Here is a 12,529-nt window from a genome sequence, read left to right on the forward strand (position 1 = left end):
CGTATTTGCATCATCTACTGAATACTGTCTATAACCACCACCTATTTGATTATGTTATAGTTGTTGATAGCTTTTACTTGGATACTCAAAAGTCAATTATTTTTGTTCCTTATTACACTCTTATATTTCAGGTTCTTTCATGCAAAAATGTTTTCTCTAGCTTCCAGAAAGTTCCAAGATCACCCACTCCCTCTACTGGGAAAACCCCGAAAAGTGACAGCGAAATGAGGCGGAAGCCATTAGGAATGGCTCGTGATGAAGGGGAGCTTCCAGTCAGATTACTTGCTGACATTGACAGCCTGTTTCTCACATGCCAAGGGCTTAGTGTTCATTACAAACTCTGCTTGCCTGGTTCACCCCCTCGTTCTTTATCCTCTACCACCTTTCTCGAACCCAAGTCAACTTGTAACACGCCTCAAACAGCTGTGGGAAGGTTGAAACTCGATAGACAAGCATTTAGTGCGTTATCCAAAACCCAGTACCATCACCTTCCCAGGAGCTATAGCATTCAATTTCACAGCTCTTCTCTCTATGCTCCATTATTAGATGGCTCTGCAACTACGACTACTCTTTCGGAAGATATTCCCATTTTGAACCTAGATGATACCGTTCCAGATATTGAAATGGATTCTGGGGCTCTAGAGCAAGATGTGGAGGGAAATGGCCAGTTTGGTATTATTTTAGTGCATGGGTTTGGAGGAGGTGTCTTTTCATGGAGGCATGTGATGGGGGTGCTGGCTCGACAAATCGGTTGCACGGTTGCTGCTTTTGATCGGCCTGGTTGGGGATTAACTTCAAGGCTTCGTCAGAAAGATTGGGAGGAAAAAGGATCAATTAATCCTTACAAGCTTGAAACCCAGGTAATTTTATATTTGGATTTGAATGATATTAGGCTGTTTTCTGAAGTTCTGCTGTTGCACGCAAGATGGATAATGAAGTTAAATTAATGGATGGGGATCGGTTTAAGTTTTTTTGAATTTATAGATAAACCAAAACTTTTCTTTTTCCTTTTTGGGGGCCGGGGGGGGGGGGGGGGTTGGGTTTGTTTGGTTTGTGAAGGAATTGAAAAATTGAAAGAGGATACACTTTCAAATGTGGCTGGACATGGTTCTCTTTTGAGAGATATGAAAAGTCATTTAACAGTGGTCATGCTGTTGACTGACAGATACTTGCAGCCACCTTTAATATAACTAGTTTTTAATCATCTGGTCGTGGCATGGCTGCTTTTGTCACCTGGTGTTTCCCCTGTATCTTCTGCACTTTCCATTTTCTACCATGGTGGTTGGGACTTGAAGAAATTGAAAGAGGATACACTTTCAAATGTGGCTGGACATGGTTCTCTTTTGAGAGATATGAAAAGTCATTTAACATTGGTCATGCTGTTGACTGACAGATACTTGCAGCCACCTTTAATATAACTAGTTTTTAATCATCTGGTCGTGGCATGGCTGCTTTTGTCACCTGGTGTTTCCCCTGTATCTTCTGCACTTTCCATTTTCTACCATGGTGGTTGGGACTTGAAGAAATTGAAAGAGGATACACTTTCAAATGTGGCTGGACATGGTTCTCTTTTGAGAGATATGAAAAGTCATTTAACATTGGTCATGCTGTTGACTGACAGATACTTGCAGCCACCTTTAATATAACTAGTTTTTAATCATCTGGTCGTGGCATGGCTGCTTTTGTCACCTGGTGTTTCCCCTGTATCTTCTGCACTTTCCATTTTCTACCATGGTGGTTGGGACTTAATTGTAAGCTTTTAATATTCTCAGGTTGACCTGCTTCTATCTTTCTGTTCTGAGATGGGATTTTCTTCAGTGGTGCTTGTTGGTCATGATGATGGGGGTTTGCTTTGTTTGAAGGCTGCTCAGAAAGTCCAGTCAGTGGGTTCTTTCAGTGTAAGTTTCCTTGGTTTCTTCTGTCAATTGATCACAATATTATATTTGGATGAATTTATGCGGCCTATCGCCGTGGGTCCAAAGATGAGAGACTGAGAGTTTAATAACTATGCATTAAAGCATTTTCATTAAGTGTTGATGGGTATTTCTAACTTGGAACATCCTGCACAAATATCTTTTCATTCTATTTTTTTTTTCAGTCAGTGGGTTCTTTCAGTGTAAGTTTCCTTGGTTTCTTCTGTCAATTGATCACAATATTATATTTGGATGAATTTATGCGGCCTATCGCCGTGGGTCCAAAGATGAGAGACTGAGAGTTTAATAACTATGCATTAAAGCATTTTCATTCAGTGTTGATGGGTATTTCTAACTTGGAACATCCTGCACAAATATCTTTTCATTCTATTTTTTTTTTTCTAAATGCCCCTTGGTCTAATAGTTATTTCATTGTTGTGCATAATTTAGGTTGCAATTAGAGGGGTGGTTTTGCTAAATGCCAGCTTCTCCAGAGAAGTGGTTCCTGGCTTTGCAAGGATACTCATGCGTACTGCACTTGGGAAGAAGCACTTGGTTCGTCCTCTTCTGCGAACGGAAATCACTCAAGTTGTGAATAGGCGTGCGTGGTATGATGCTACCAAGTTGACAACAGAGGTTTTAAGCCTCTATAAGGTATGATTTGCAACTGTTTGTGTTACTGCATAATAACTTTTGCATATTCATGTGTTTTTGGACATTATCAGACCCGTTCACAACCTATGGAAGCTCCGCTCCCTTGCCTTTACCTCTGTATAGAATTGATCCCAACTTTATCAACCTCTTAACCAAATTCCTGTTCAGACTTTATCGGAAAGTTTAGTATAGGCATAACCATTTAGCTATTACCACTTTTTATAAATGATCACTGTCCTACTACTGATTATATGCTTGTGTAACATAGAGAAGTTCTGCATTTTGCTAGTTGGTAAATATGATTCTAGGGAGGAATTAAGCCATGAAGGGAAAGCATATAGGAAATGAAAATATTTTATATGATTTTAGTTAAAAGTGGTTCAAGTTTTGTCACATTTAAAGATCAAATTTACTTTATTGATCTCTCATCTCAGTTGATATTATTAATATGAGATGCAAGCTATTTATAGATTGCCTAAACCTTAATTTACAATGCCACAGGAGTCTTAAGTAGAACACAAAACTTTAGAAAAATGCATTTTCTTGTGCAGAGAAGTGGTCGATATTTTGGGCCATGATTTTGGAGGGGGGTGTGAGCTATTTATCTGAAAGTTTCTTCCATCAGCCTGATGAGCTTTTATCAATTTATGTAAATAGCTGTTGGGTGCAGGAGAGTTTTCTTTCCTTCTTTTTCAGCTCTTTTGGCAATTCAATGAAAATGATTTTGAGTGAAAATTTACCCGGTCAAGAATAGATCTTTTATTTTTTTTGGTACTTTTTTAAAGTTTTTTTATTAACATATTGACCGTTTGATTTGCTTGTCCATAAAATTCATTCAGGCCCCACTATGTGTAGAAGGTTGGGATGAAGCACTCCATGAGATAGGTAGGTTGTCACATGAGACGATCCTTCCACCTCAATGTGAGGCAGCATTGCTGAAAGCAGTTGAAGACTTGCCTGTGTTAGTTATTGCCGGTGCTGAAGATGCTCTGGTGTCCCTCAAATCTTCTCAGGTTATGGCTTCAAAACTTGTAAATTCTGTGAGTGTCTCTCATCTTTTCTCTTCTTATTACATCGTAAAAATTCTTGTCTTGTCTCTAATGAAACTGCTTACATAGTTGTCTTATTGAAACAATTAAGCTCACCAAAATGGTGAACGCTTGTTTGTTGCCAGAGAATAAAAATGGTCGAAAAGCTTTGAGTTGCACAAACTTTAAGCAACAGGCTGTTTGTTTTATGATAAATTGACATTGGCCATCTAATCCTATGTTGCTTTTATTATTGCCATGCAGAGGCTGGTTGCTATATCAGGATGTGGCCATCTTCCACACGAGGAGTGCCCAAAGGCATTACTTGCTGCAATAACACCCTTCATAAGCAGACTCTTGTTTACGGTGGACTTGCAAAACCAGTAGGTTACAGATATAACTTATTAATAGGAATTTGTATCTGTTGTAGGGGCTCCTTTTTCTTTGTTTATTTCTTTCTTTTCTCGCTTCTCTATCTTTCTTCAAATATTCAAGCAATTTAACCCAATAGAGAGAAATAACGTCTCTCCTACTGGGTATTTTTGATGGGTTAGTTTGGAGCCGTTACCCTAACCCTAATTCTCTAGGGGGTTATAGAGCTCTTTTACTTGTATTTTTATCCTTTTTTTTTTTTTGGCAGAGTTGTGTTTGTCGAGCATGTTATTACCACTTGAAGTGAGTGGGAAATAGCATACAAATGTACATCTATTAAAAAAAAAAATATAGAAATGCATGCATTTGAGCATTTCTTGTAATGATGTGCAGCTATATACCATTGGAAACCAATATAGACCAAGCTGGAGTCGTACCAAATTCTTCAAATTGTTAACTGATCTTTTATATCACATCTTGCTCTTCTTTCACTGAACCAAAATTTCTCATAATTACTAAATAGGGTATCAAAAATCTTAAAATCTCTTTCAAAATTATATTCCAAGTCGTTAATATAGTACTTCAATACCATTTACTGATAAGCACTTTCGAAATTTCCACGAAGCATTAAAGTCTCAAATGCCTATATTGGCTCAAGAAAATTCTACTTGTGGACTATTTTTGCAACAAAACTGGATATATAATATGTGAGGAAAAAAAAAAGGTAACAACTAATAGATATAAGACATAAAAGTGACACCAGTTGTGCCATCTAAATCAAAATTGCAAACGAGCAAAGAATCACAGACTAAAAAAAAGAAAATGGCAAGTACAATTCGAGTAACACACCAGCAAAGGAGAAGCATCCATTGGGCAACTTAAAAGGGTTTGAAACAGGGAAGAAAAGCGTTTTGAGTGGCTTCATCATCCCATTGCAGCTCATTCCACCAGCGTCTTTGTCCCTTGATAATAATTTTACGTTCCAATCCTCTGTTACAGTCAAGTGGCAGCTTCTTAAGCAACGGGCATCCGTCTACACTCATTTCTTTCAGACAAGGGAAAGGCAAGGCCTTTGAGTGGATGGTCTTCAAATTTTTTAATTCCTCCAGGATCAGACGTTCAAGTCTTGCAAATGGGATTAGATTTTCCATCACCTCAGCTGGAACTTCACTCAATTTTTCACTGCTGATTATTTCTTCCATATCCTGGCAATTCTCTATCTCCACACGTTTGAGATTTGGAGCTGCTTATATAAACATTTTTGAGACTATGAAAACCAGAAAGTTCTCGGACTCTTTTCACTTCCCCTCCATTGTCAATCTTTATTTCTTCCAAATCATTATAAGTCAAGTGAAGTGTTTGGAGATGCCTTAAACTTGCTAGAGAAAAAACACCGAGCGACTTTGAGTTGTTGAAGTGGCTGAGGCATAGAGATGGAGTACTAACGTATTGTAGCATACAGGAATCCAACAATCTTTGAAGAGCATGAAAATTATTCAAGGTGATTGTGAACACACTTAAATGTTCCAAACACAGCAATTCCTCGACCAAAACTCTGCAGTCTCCAAACAGAATGCTATCTCTTGCTTGTGGAACAGTTGCACATTCATACATTCTCAATGTTTGTAATATTTTTAGATTTGATATCACTTTTGGCGGAATTTTTAAGACTCCATATGTGTACTCCAAGTTCAAACATTTAAGATTGACTAGGTACTTAAACTCTATTGGCAATCTTTCTATTCTAGAATGTGATAGATCGAGATGTTGCAGGGAAACCACTTTTGAAATCTCAAATAGTAAAGGATTACTATATGACAACTTTAAAACTCTAAGAGAAGCCATAGATTGAAAGAAATCACTATTGACCCTATGAAAAATATTAGAACTAAGAAATAAAGTCCGGAGACGAGGACATACTGGAGACTCTAGTAGATTCTCAATTTGATTTGTCATGAGCGACATCCTTGTAACCCCTTTCCACATTCTAATTCTCGGTGCTTCAATTAATCCGACACCTGCAAGAACCAAAAACTTTTCCCTCTCCTCAGTCGTGGATGCAATCCATAAAGCCATGTCGCGGATCACATCATGCATTTTTACGAAATTATCTTCTTCCTCTTCCAGCAAACATGAATGAAGAAGAGTGCGGACAAGAGAGTATCCTTGATTTCGCACTCCAATTCCATTAGATTCATCCAAGAACTCCTCACATATCCAACAATCTATCAAGTCCTCTATGGAAATTCTATAATCTTCTGGAAATAAACTACAGTATAGGAGACAAAATCTAGCCGCGTCGTTGGGCAAAAAATCATAACTGAATTTTAAACGCGAAAATACCCTTTTCTCCATACCTGAAAATTGAGAGGCTGAACACCTGAGCACCTCAATCGCATGTTCCCACTCTCGAGGTGTCTTCCTAGAAGCCATGGCTCTACCGACTGTAATTAGAGCCAGTGGCAAACCGCCACATTCTCTGGCCACAGCTTCAGCTAGCTCAGGAATTTCAGGATGAGTGTCGAGAGTGTCTCGTCCGACTTTCTCCTCAAATAATTTCCAGGCATCATCAAATCCCAAGCACTCCACTTTGAAAGATCTGTGAGCTTCCATTTGACCGCAAACCTCAATCTCACGAGTTGTGAAAACTATCTTGTTAGATGCACTTGCACAGCTTGAAACAGGTAGCCCCACTTGAGCTAAATCAACCAGCTCCCATATGTCATCCAACAGTAACACAAACTTTTTCTTGCTCAAGATCTTGAATATTTTATTTGCTTTCTCTTCAAGGCCTTTACTCTGCCATGACTCGTTAAACAAACCGATTTTTTTGGCAATACCTTCTTGAATCTTTGCAAGTTGTAAGTCCTTGGACACCACTATCCAAATGACAAAATCAAAACTGTTTGGTGTGTCAAGGAATTTGTTGTTGATTTGCGTCAACAGGGTGGTTTTTCCCACCCCTCCCATGCCGTACAGGCCAACAATTCCCATCTGTTCTTCCATGAGGCATTTCCAAACTCCGTCAAATGTTGATTGCAAGCCCACTACTGTTGCCGGAAGAGGTCTTTCATCAACTGGATTTTCTGGGGCCGGTTGAGCCACGTCTTGGAAATCTCCTTGTTTCCTTAAACTCTGAACCAGTCGCAATGCCTTGACCACCTTTTTCCCAAACTTGTAGCTTGACTTGCAGCTGTTGGAACAGAAGCCTCCAAGGCATATTTTCTCAACCTGTTGAGGGCTTTTTCTGATCAGTTTTCCAACTCGACTTTCCACCTTTTCCACTCTTGAAAGCCACCCTTGCACCCGTTCAAGGCGTTTCATTTGTTGTTGTTCTGCAACGATAACCCTTACCCGCACATCATTCCTTTCTTCAATTAGCATTTGCAATTCTCTCTGCAAGGCATCAAGATTATCTTGGAGATGACATATATAACCTGCTTTTCTAACAGAGCAATCCAGACAGTGAGAGACACTGTCATCGCATGAGAATGAGGGTGAGCAAACGTTTCCCATAGTGATCAACACAAGTTCAATGGAAAGTGTAATGATTAATGATTTCTTTGGCTATTGAGAAAACAGCAAGCTGTATCTGTGAATTTAACTTTAATTTGTAGTCAACTCATGAAAGCAAGGGAAGGAGCTTGGCTTTCATTGATTGACCAAGACAATTATATAATAGTCATGTTTTAGGGCCCAATTTAGGGGATTAATTAGGTGAGCACACCGTGGCTCATTTTACGGTGAGTGACAGTACATAACAGGCATTTATTAAGAAAGTCTTATGATAAAACTTATAGTTCTCTTAATGAACATATGCCGCGTGGCTCCTTTCCACTACAAGATGAGCGACGACACTTACCATATCACTACTTTTGTCTCAATTATTTAAAAGGAAATATCAAGGAATCGTCCTTTCGCTAGAAGACTTGACCATGTACATCATAATCCAAACCATTTTACACTTGCAAAATTGACAAGGATCAATGAAGATCGTATATTTGACGCATACACTAAAAGAGGAGTGAGCAGGTGAGCAACTGGCAGTTTGTCATTGGGTGAGCTGTGCATTGAGACCATAGCGTGCCCAATAAGAAGCTGCCATCTGGCATCTCGCTGACTAGAAAGTAAGCAATGTTGCTCACCTATCAGACCCCTATAGTGAAAATCAAAATCATGCTTCTGTTACATGAAAATATTGAAAATGAGTCCAAAATTATAGTAATTTACATTCTATTTTAATGTTATTTGTTATTTTGTCGATGCACATAATTTCTCATAAAGGAACCAACAATTTCAAAAGTGAAATGATTTATACTGTCTGACTCCTTAGTCCCCATACCTGAAGCCCAACCTAATGATATTGTTCAGGAAAAAAAAAATTGAAGAGATCCATTCCTAAATTAGAAGCAATTTCATTTTGATAACCACATGGAGATTTCAACCTAACCTCAAGAAGGAAAAGAGGTCAACCTCTTGGCCAATAAATGGTTAACTTTTACTGTTTAGTTACAATAGTTGTAGCAACTCCAAGAGAATAATGAAAAGAGGTCTAGGTTTTAATTTGAAAATTTGAAAATGATCTTTAATAAAAAAGTATGAGCGATGGGAGTAGTATTTCAAAATTCAAGTTGATCACAGACATTCGTCGTTGAAGCTTATGGATTGATAATTCAATTTTAAAGATTTAAGTTTGAAGGCACAAACTTATGGATAAAATGATTTAGCTCCCACTGCCTTTTTGTTCCCCGCCCCCCTTCCCCCCTTTAAAGGGCTCCCATTAATTTTGATTCGTAGTCATTTCGTGGAAGACCCGGCGTGAGCAAGAATTTAGCGTCAGAAAAATTTAAATGAATGTTGATGTGCTTTGACAAATGGAAAACAAACAGTTGAATAATTGATTAATGCAAGGCCATTTGAAGGAATCTTTAGAAAATTATTAAATTCCAAGCAATTGCACCTGCAGATGGTCGAAATATATCCATTATTTCGTAGCATTTTACACAATGTTGACAAGTTTTGTTGCTCATCAATTTATGGAAGATAAGAAAAGAAAAGAAAACAAAACAAAAATTAAGAAGATGCATAGGGAAAATTTATTATAACATAGGTCTCTAAGATTATTTTTTCAAACTCTGAGAATGTAGTTATCATTTTTCTATGAATTTGTTCATTCGTTGTGTCTCAATTAAATTTTTATAGTAAATTAAAAATATGACTCTTTTTGTGCCTTCACACACTCACCCACACAGAGAATATAAAGTCATCAAAAGGATCAATATGAGTTCCCTCTTGTTTTCAATTAACCTTATAAGCATCGCAAGGTATGCATTTTTCGCTTTCCGAGGTGACTTTACTCTCATATAATTGCCATTTGTTGTTGAAAATACTAATTTCTTGAATTTAACTTAACAAGACCTGAATATCTTATCCCACGGGGGTTACAATGTTTCAAGAGCATCCATCAAGCGCCTTGCCCTTCCCCAGTCTTGAAGAAATCTTCAAGTGTGAAAATGGGCAGAGCTTAAGAAGCTTCCTCTTATTTGTAACCATGGATTGGAACGGAAAATTATTATTAAGGGACAAGAAAACTGGTGGAATGAGCTCCAATGGGATGATCAAACCACTCAAAACGCTTTTCTTCCCTGTTTCGAATCCTTGTATTGGTGTGTGCGCAGTGATTTCGAATTAGGTTCCTGTTGGATGATTCTGTACAATTCAATTCAAACTCATTATATATGTAAATTTATTTCAAACTTGTTATGCAGTGTCACTTGTTATTTTCAGTTGCTTGTTATGCTGCCACTTTCTAATTAATAAATTGTTTCTGACGGCTGTTGGTTAATTTTCTCTGGCATATTTAACTACACATTATTGCGGGTTTTGGATAATATTTTGGCTCTAAAGATATATGTAGTGTTGATGTAGAAATCTGGTTGTCTTTAAGGGCTGACCAGGTTGTCTTGTCAACGCTTATGTTGGCTCTAGCTAAAGCACTTCACTTCTCATTCCTTCCACAATCAAACGAATTCAGCAATCTCAATCAACCTCACTCCTTCCTCGTAACATGCACTCACAGAAATAGATCAGGGGTGCCGGTAATTTTTCTAGTGAAGACCCTCCGATGCTTAAGTCAGTATGTAAGGTTCGGGAAAAAAGTTAGATTTTAAATCAATGCCAGCTAATGGTTGTCATGTAGTAGCAAGTCTTTTAAAGGTTTTTTGTGGAAAGAAGTTCTGAATCCAAAATGACAGAGTCTCCCTTTGTTTTCTGTTTTTTCGTCCCCTTTTTTGTTGTTTTTTTTTTGGGTTTTATAGGCAGATGCTCTTGGTGCCTAAAACATTCCCCCACGTCCTCCATAATTGGGCAATCATGGATCTCCTGGACTGCGAAAACCATGCGCTAGTTATCATGCCTCCCTCATACGGTTTGGATGTGGCGAAACTGCCGCGTTGATGTGGCATGCATCGTGCCCCTTTTGAAGTAACAATTCTCTGGTTGACTTGTAGCTATACACCAAAGAGTGCTCTGACCCCATGGTATTTCTTATGGGTAATTTTTAAAAACCTCCCCTGAGGTTTGGGCTTGTTGTAAGTAGATGGCGAGAATTGATTTATTTGTAAAAAATCCCCTACCGTCAGTTAAGTTTAACATTGACCGTTAGTTGACCGTGCAAAGACAATATTACCCTTAACAATAGTTTGTAAACGAAAATAACTAAAAAAAAACCAAAATTATTGGTGCAAAAAGCACAAATCCTATTTTTTGATAATTTTATCCTTGTCAATTCTAAAAATTTACAATATCATAGTTAAAGATTATGACTATTTCATTTTTAAATTTTTAATTTTATCTTTCTTGTAGGAATTTTAAGGAAATATCAATAATTTAAAGAGGATTTTTTAATTTTTTAATTTTAACTTTTTTATAGAAACTTTAAGAAAATATCAATAATTTAAAAAGTGTAAAATAGCTAATAATTTTGGTTTTTTTTTAGTTATTTTCGTTTATAAACTATTGTTAAGGGTAATATTGTCTTTGCACGGTCAACTAACGGTCAATGTTAAACTTAACTGACGGTAGGGGGTTTTTTACAAATAAATCAATTCTCGCTATCTACTTGCAACAAACCCAAACATCAGGGGAGGTTTTTAAAAATTACCCTATTTCTTATAACTAGGGATGACAATTTTCGGGTCCGAGTCCGGGTTTGGCTGTTCCGGATCCGGACCCGGATACAAAATACTCATAACCGGACCCGCATTAAACCCGATTTTTTTAATTCGGGTCCGGTCCGAGTTCAACCCGGAAAAATCCGGGTTTTGAACCCGGATTGCTTTATTTTATTTTATTTTTAGAGATCCGATTGCTTAATTTAACAGGGGATTTTTTAATGTTTTAAGGTATTACATGAAAAAACACATTACAGTAAAAACACATTACAATATTCTTCCTAGAATTGGTTCAACAAAATTTGCTAGATAAAGGGCAAAAAAACAGAACATATAACACATCCAGAACCAGACTATCAGAACCAAATTATTTAACTTTGGTTCAACAAAATTTGCTGGACAAAGGGGAAAAAAACAGAACATATAACACATCCAAGTTCTAAAACAAATACAACACAATATAGAATCTAAAATTCAAAGTTTTAAAGTAATAAACATCCACAAAGACAAATCCATAACATAATTCTACAATTTAAAGCTCAAATTTCCAGCCACTAGTGCTAAAGACTAAATTCTGAATCATCCACTTCATTTGACTGTTGCTCACTCATCCAACTTTCATCAATCAAATGCTCTGCAGAAAGTATTGCTTCCTTTGGAATTCCATCTACAAAAAATGTGTAAATCATAAACATAATGAACAACACAACCAATTAGTGATAAATTGATAATAAGAATAATACAACAAATAATTTGATTCTAATAAATAAATTTTTCAAGAAAATTGAAGAGACATTATTAATCAAGAAAATTACAGAACATTAACTTTGAATTCTTAACAAGAACATTATTAATCATGAATTCATAAGATTAAGATTTTGAATCGGCAAACTCTTCAATAACATCAAGCACAGAGAGGATATTCATAAACAGTGAGAGAGAGAGAGAGAAGATTACAAAAAATATTACATATGTGTTCAAGAAAACCGTAGGACTGCAGCAAATCAAAACAAATTTGGTTGTTTTTGTTTTTGTTTTTATTTCTTTTTCTATTCAGCTCAAAATAACCCAGCCGAAGCTCAATTCAGCAAAACAAAACAAAATATCCTCAGCCCTCGAATGTCCAAAAGATAAGATGAATAATGAATCAAAAAGGATGAGGCCAAAGCAGAAAGATGCAGTTTTTTTTTTCCTCCAGTACCACCTTTTTATTAACACAACCCCAAAACCACAAACTAAAACATAATTAATTAATACAAATCAAGTCCAGTGCCACTTTTTTATTAACACAACCACAAACTAAAGCATAATTAATTAATACAAATCAAGTCATAAAGTACCTAAATGCATTAGTAACAAGAAAAGTTGCAAACTTTTGATGAATTAAATA

At 36.8% G+C, this 12,529-nt stretch overlaps 2 protein-coding genes across 4 annotated transcripts in view; one reads left to right on the forward strand and one right to left on the reverse strand.

The window, feature by feature from the left end:
* LOC102621513 (uncharacterized) overlaps nucleotides 1-12,529 on the forward strand; it is a 28,241-nt gene that overhangs the window by 1,585 nt on the left and 14,127 nt on the right. The window contains exons 3-7 of one of the 3 annotated variants that reach the window (XM_052431599.1): nucleotides 132-860; nucleotides 1,773-1,898; nucleotides 2,364-2,567; nucleotides 3,407-3,607; nucleotides 3,860-4,350. In XM_052431599.1, coding sequence (XP_052287559.1) covers nucleotides 132-860; nucleotides 1,773-1,898; nucleotides 2,364-2,567; nucleotides 3,407-3,607; nucleotides 3,860-3,982 — 1,383 coding nt within the window. In that variant the 3' untranslated portion in view covers nucleotides 3,983-4,350. Of the gene's footprint in view, nucleotides 1-131; nucleotides 861-1,772; nucleotides 1,899-2,363; nucleotides 2,568-3,118; nucleotides 3,608-3,859; nucleotides 4,351-12,529 lie in introns of those variants that run through there. The other 2 variants (XM_052431598.1, XM_052431600.1) reach the window with 2 other exon arrangements.
* LOC102621226 (probable disease resistance protein At5g63020) lies at nucleotides 4,981-7,665 on the reverse strand. The gene has a single exon (XM_006465339.4). It carries the CDS (start codon nucleotides 7,481-7,483, stop codon nucleotides 5,147-5,149), a length of 2,337 nt encoding a protein of 778 aa, XP_006465402.2. The 5' UTR covers nucleotides 7,484-7,665; the 3' UTR covers nucleotides 4,981-5,146.

Source organism: Citrus sinensis, chromosome 7 (assembly GCF_022201045.2).
Source record: "Citrus sinensis cultivar Valencia sweet orange chromosome 7, DVS_A1.0, whole genome shotgun sequence".
Taxonomy (NCBI): Eukaryota; Viridiplantae; Streptophyta; class Magnoliopsida; order Sapindales; family Rutaceae; genus Citrus; species Citrus sinensis.

What these genes read in the sequence shown, in the direction of transcription:
- LOC102621226 (XM_006465339.4), bottom strand. Translation starts at nt 7,483, where the DNA reads ATGGGAAACGTTTGCTCACCCTCATTCTCATGCGATGACAGTGTCTCT.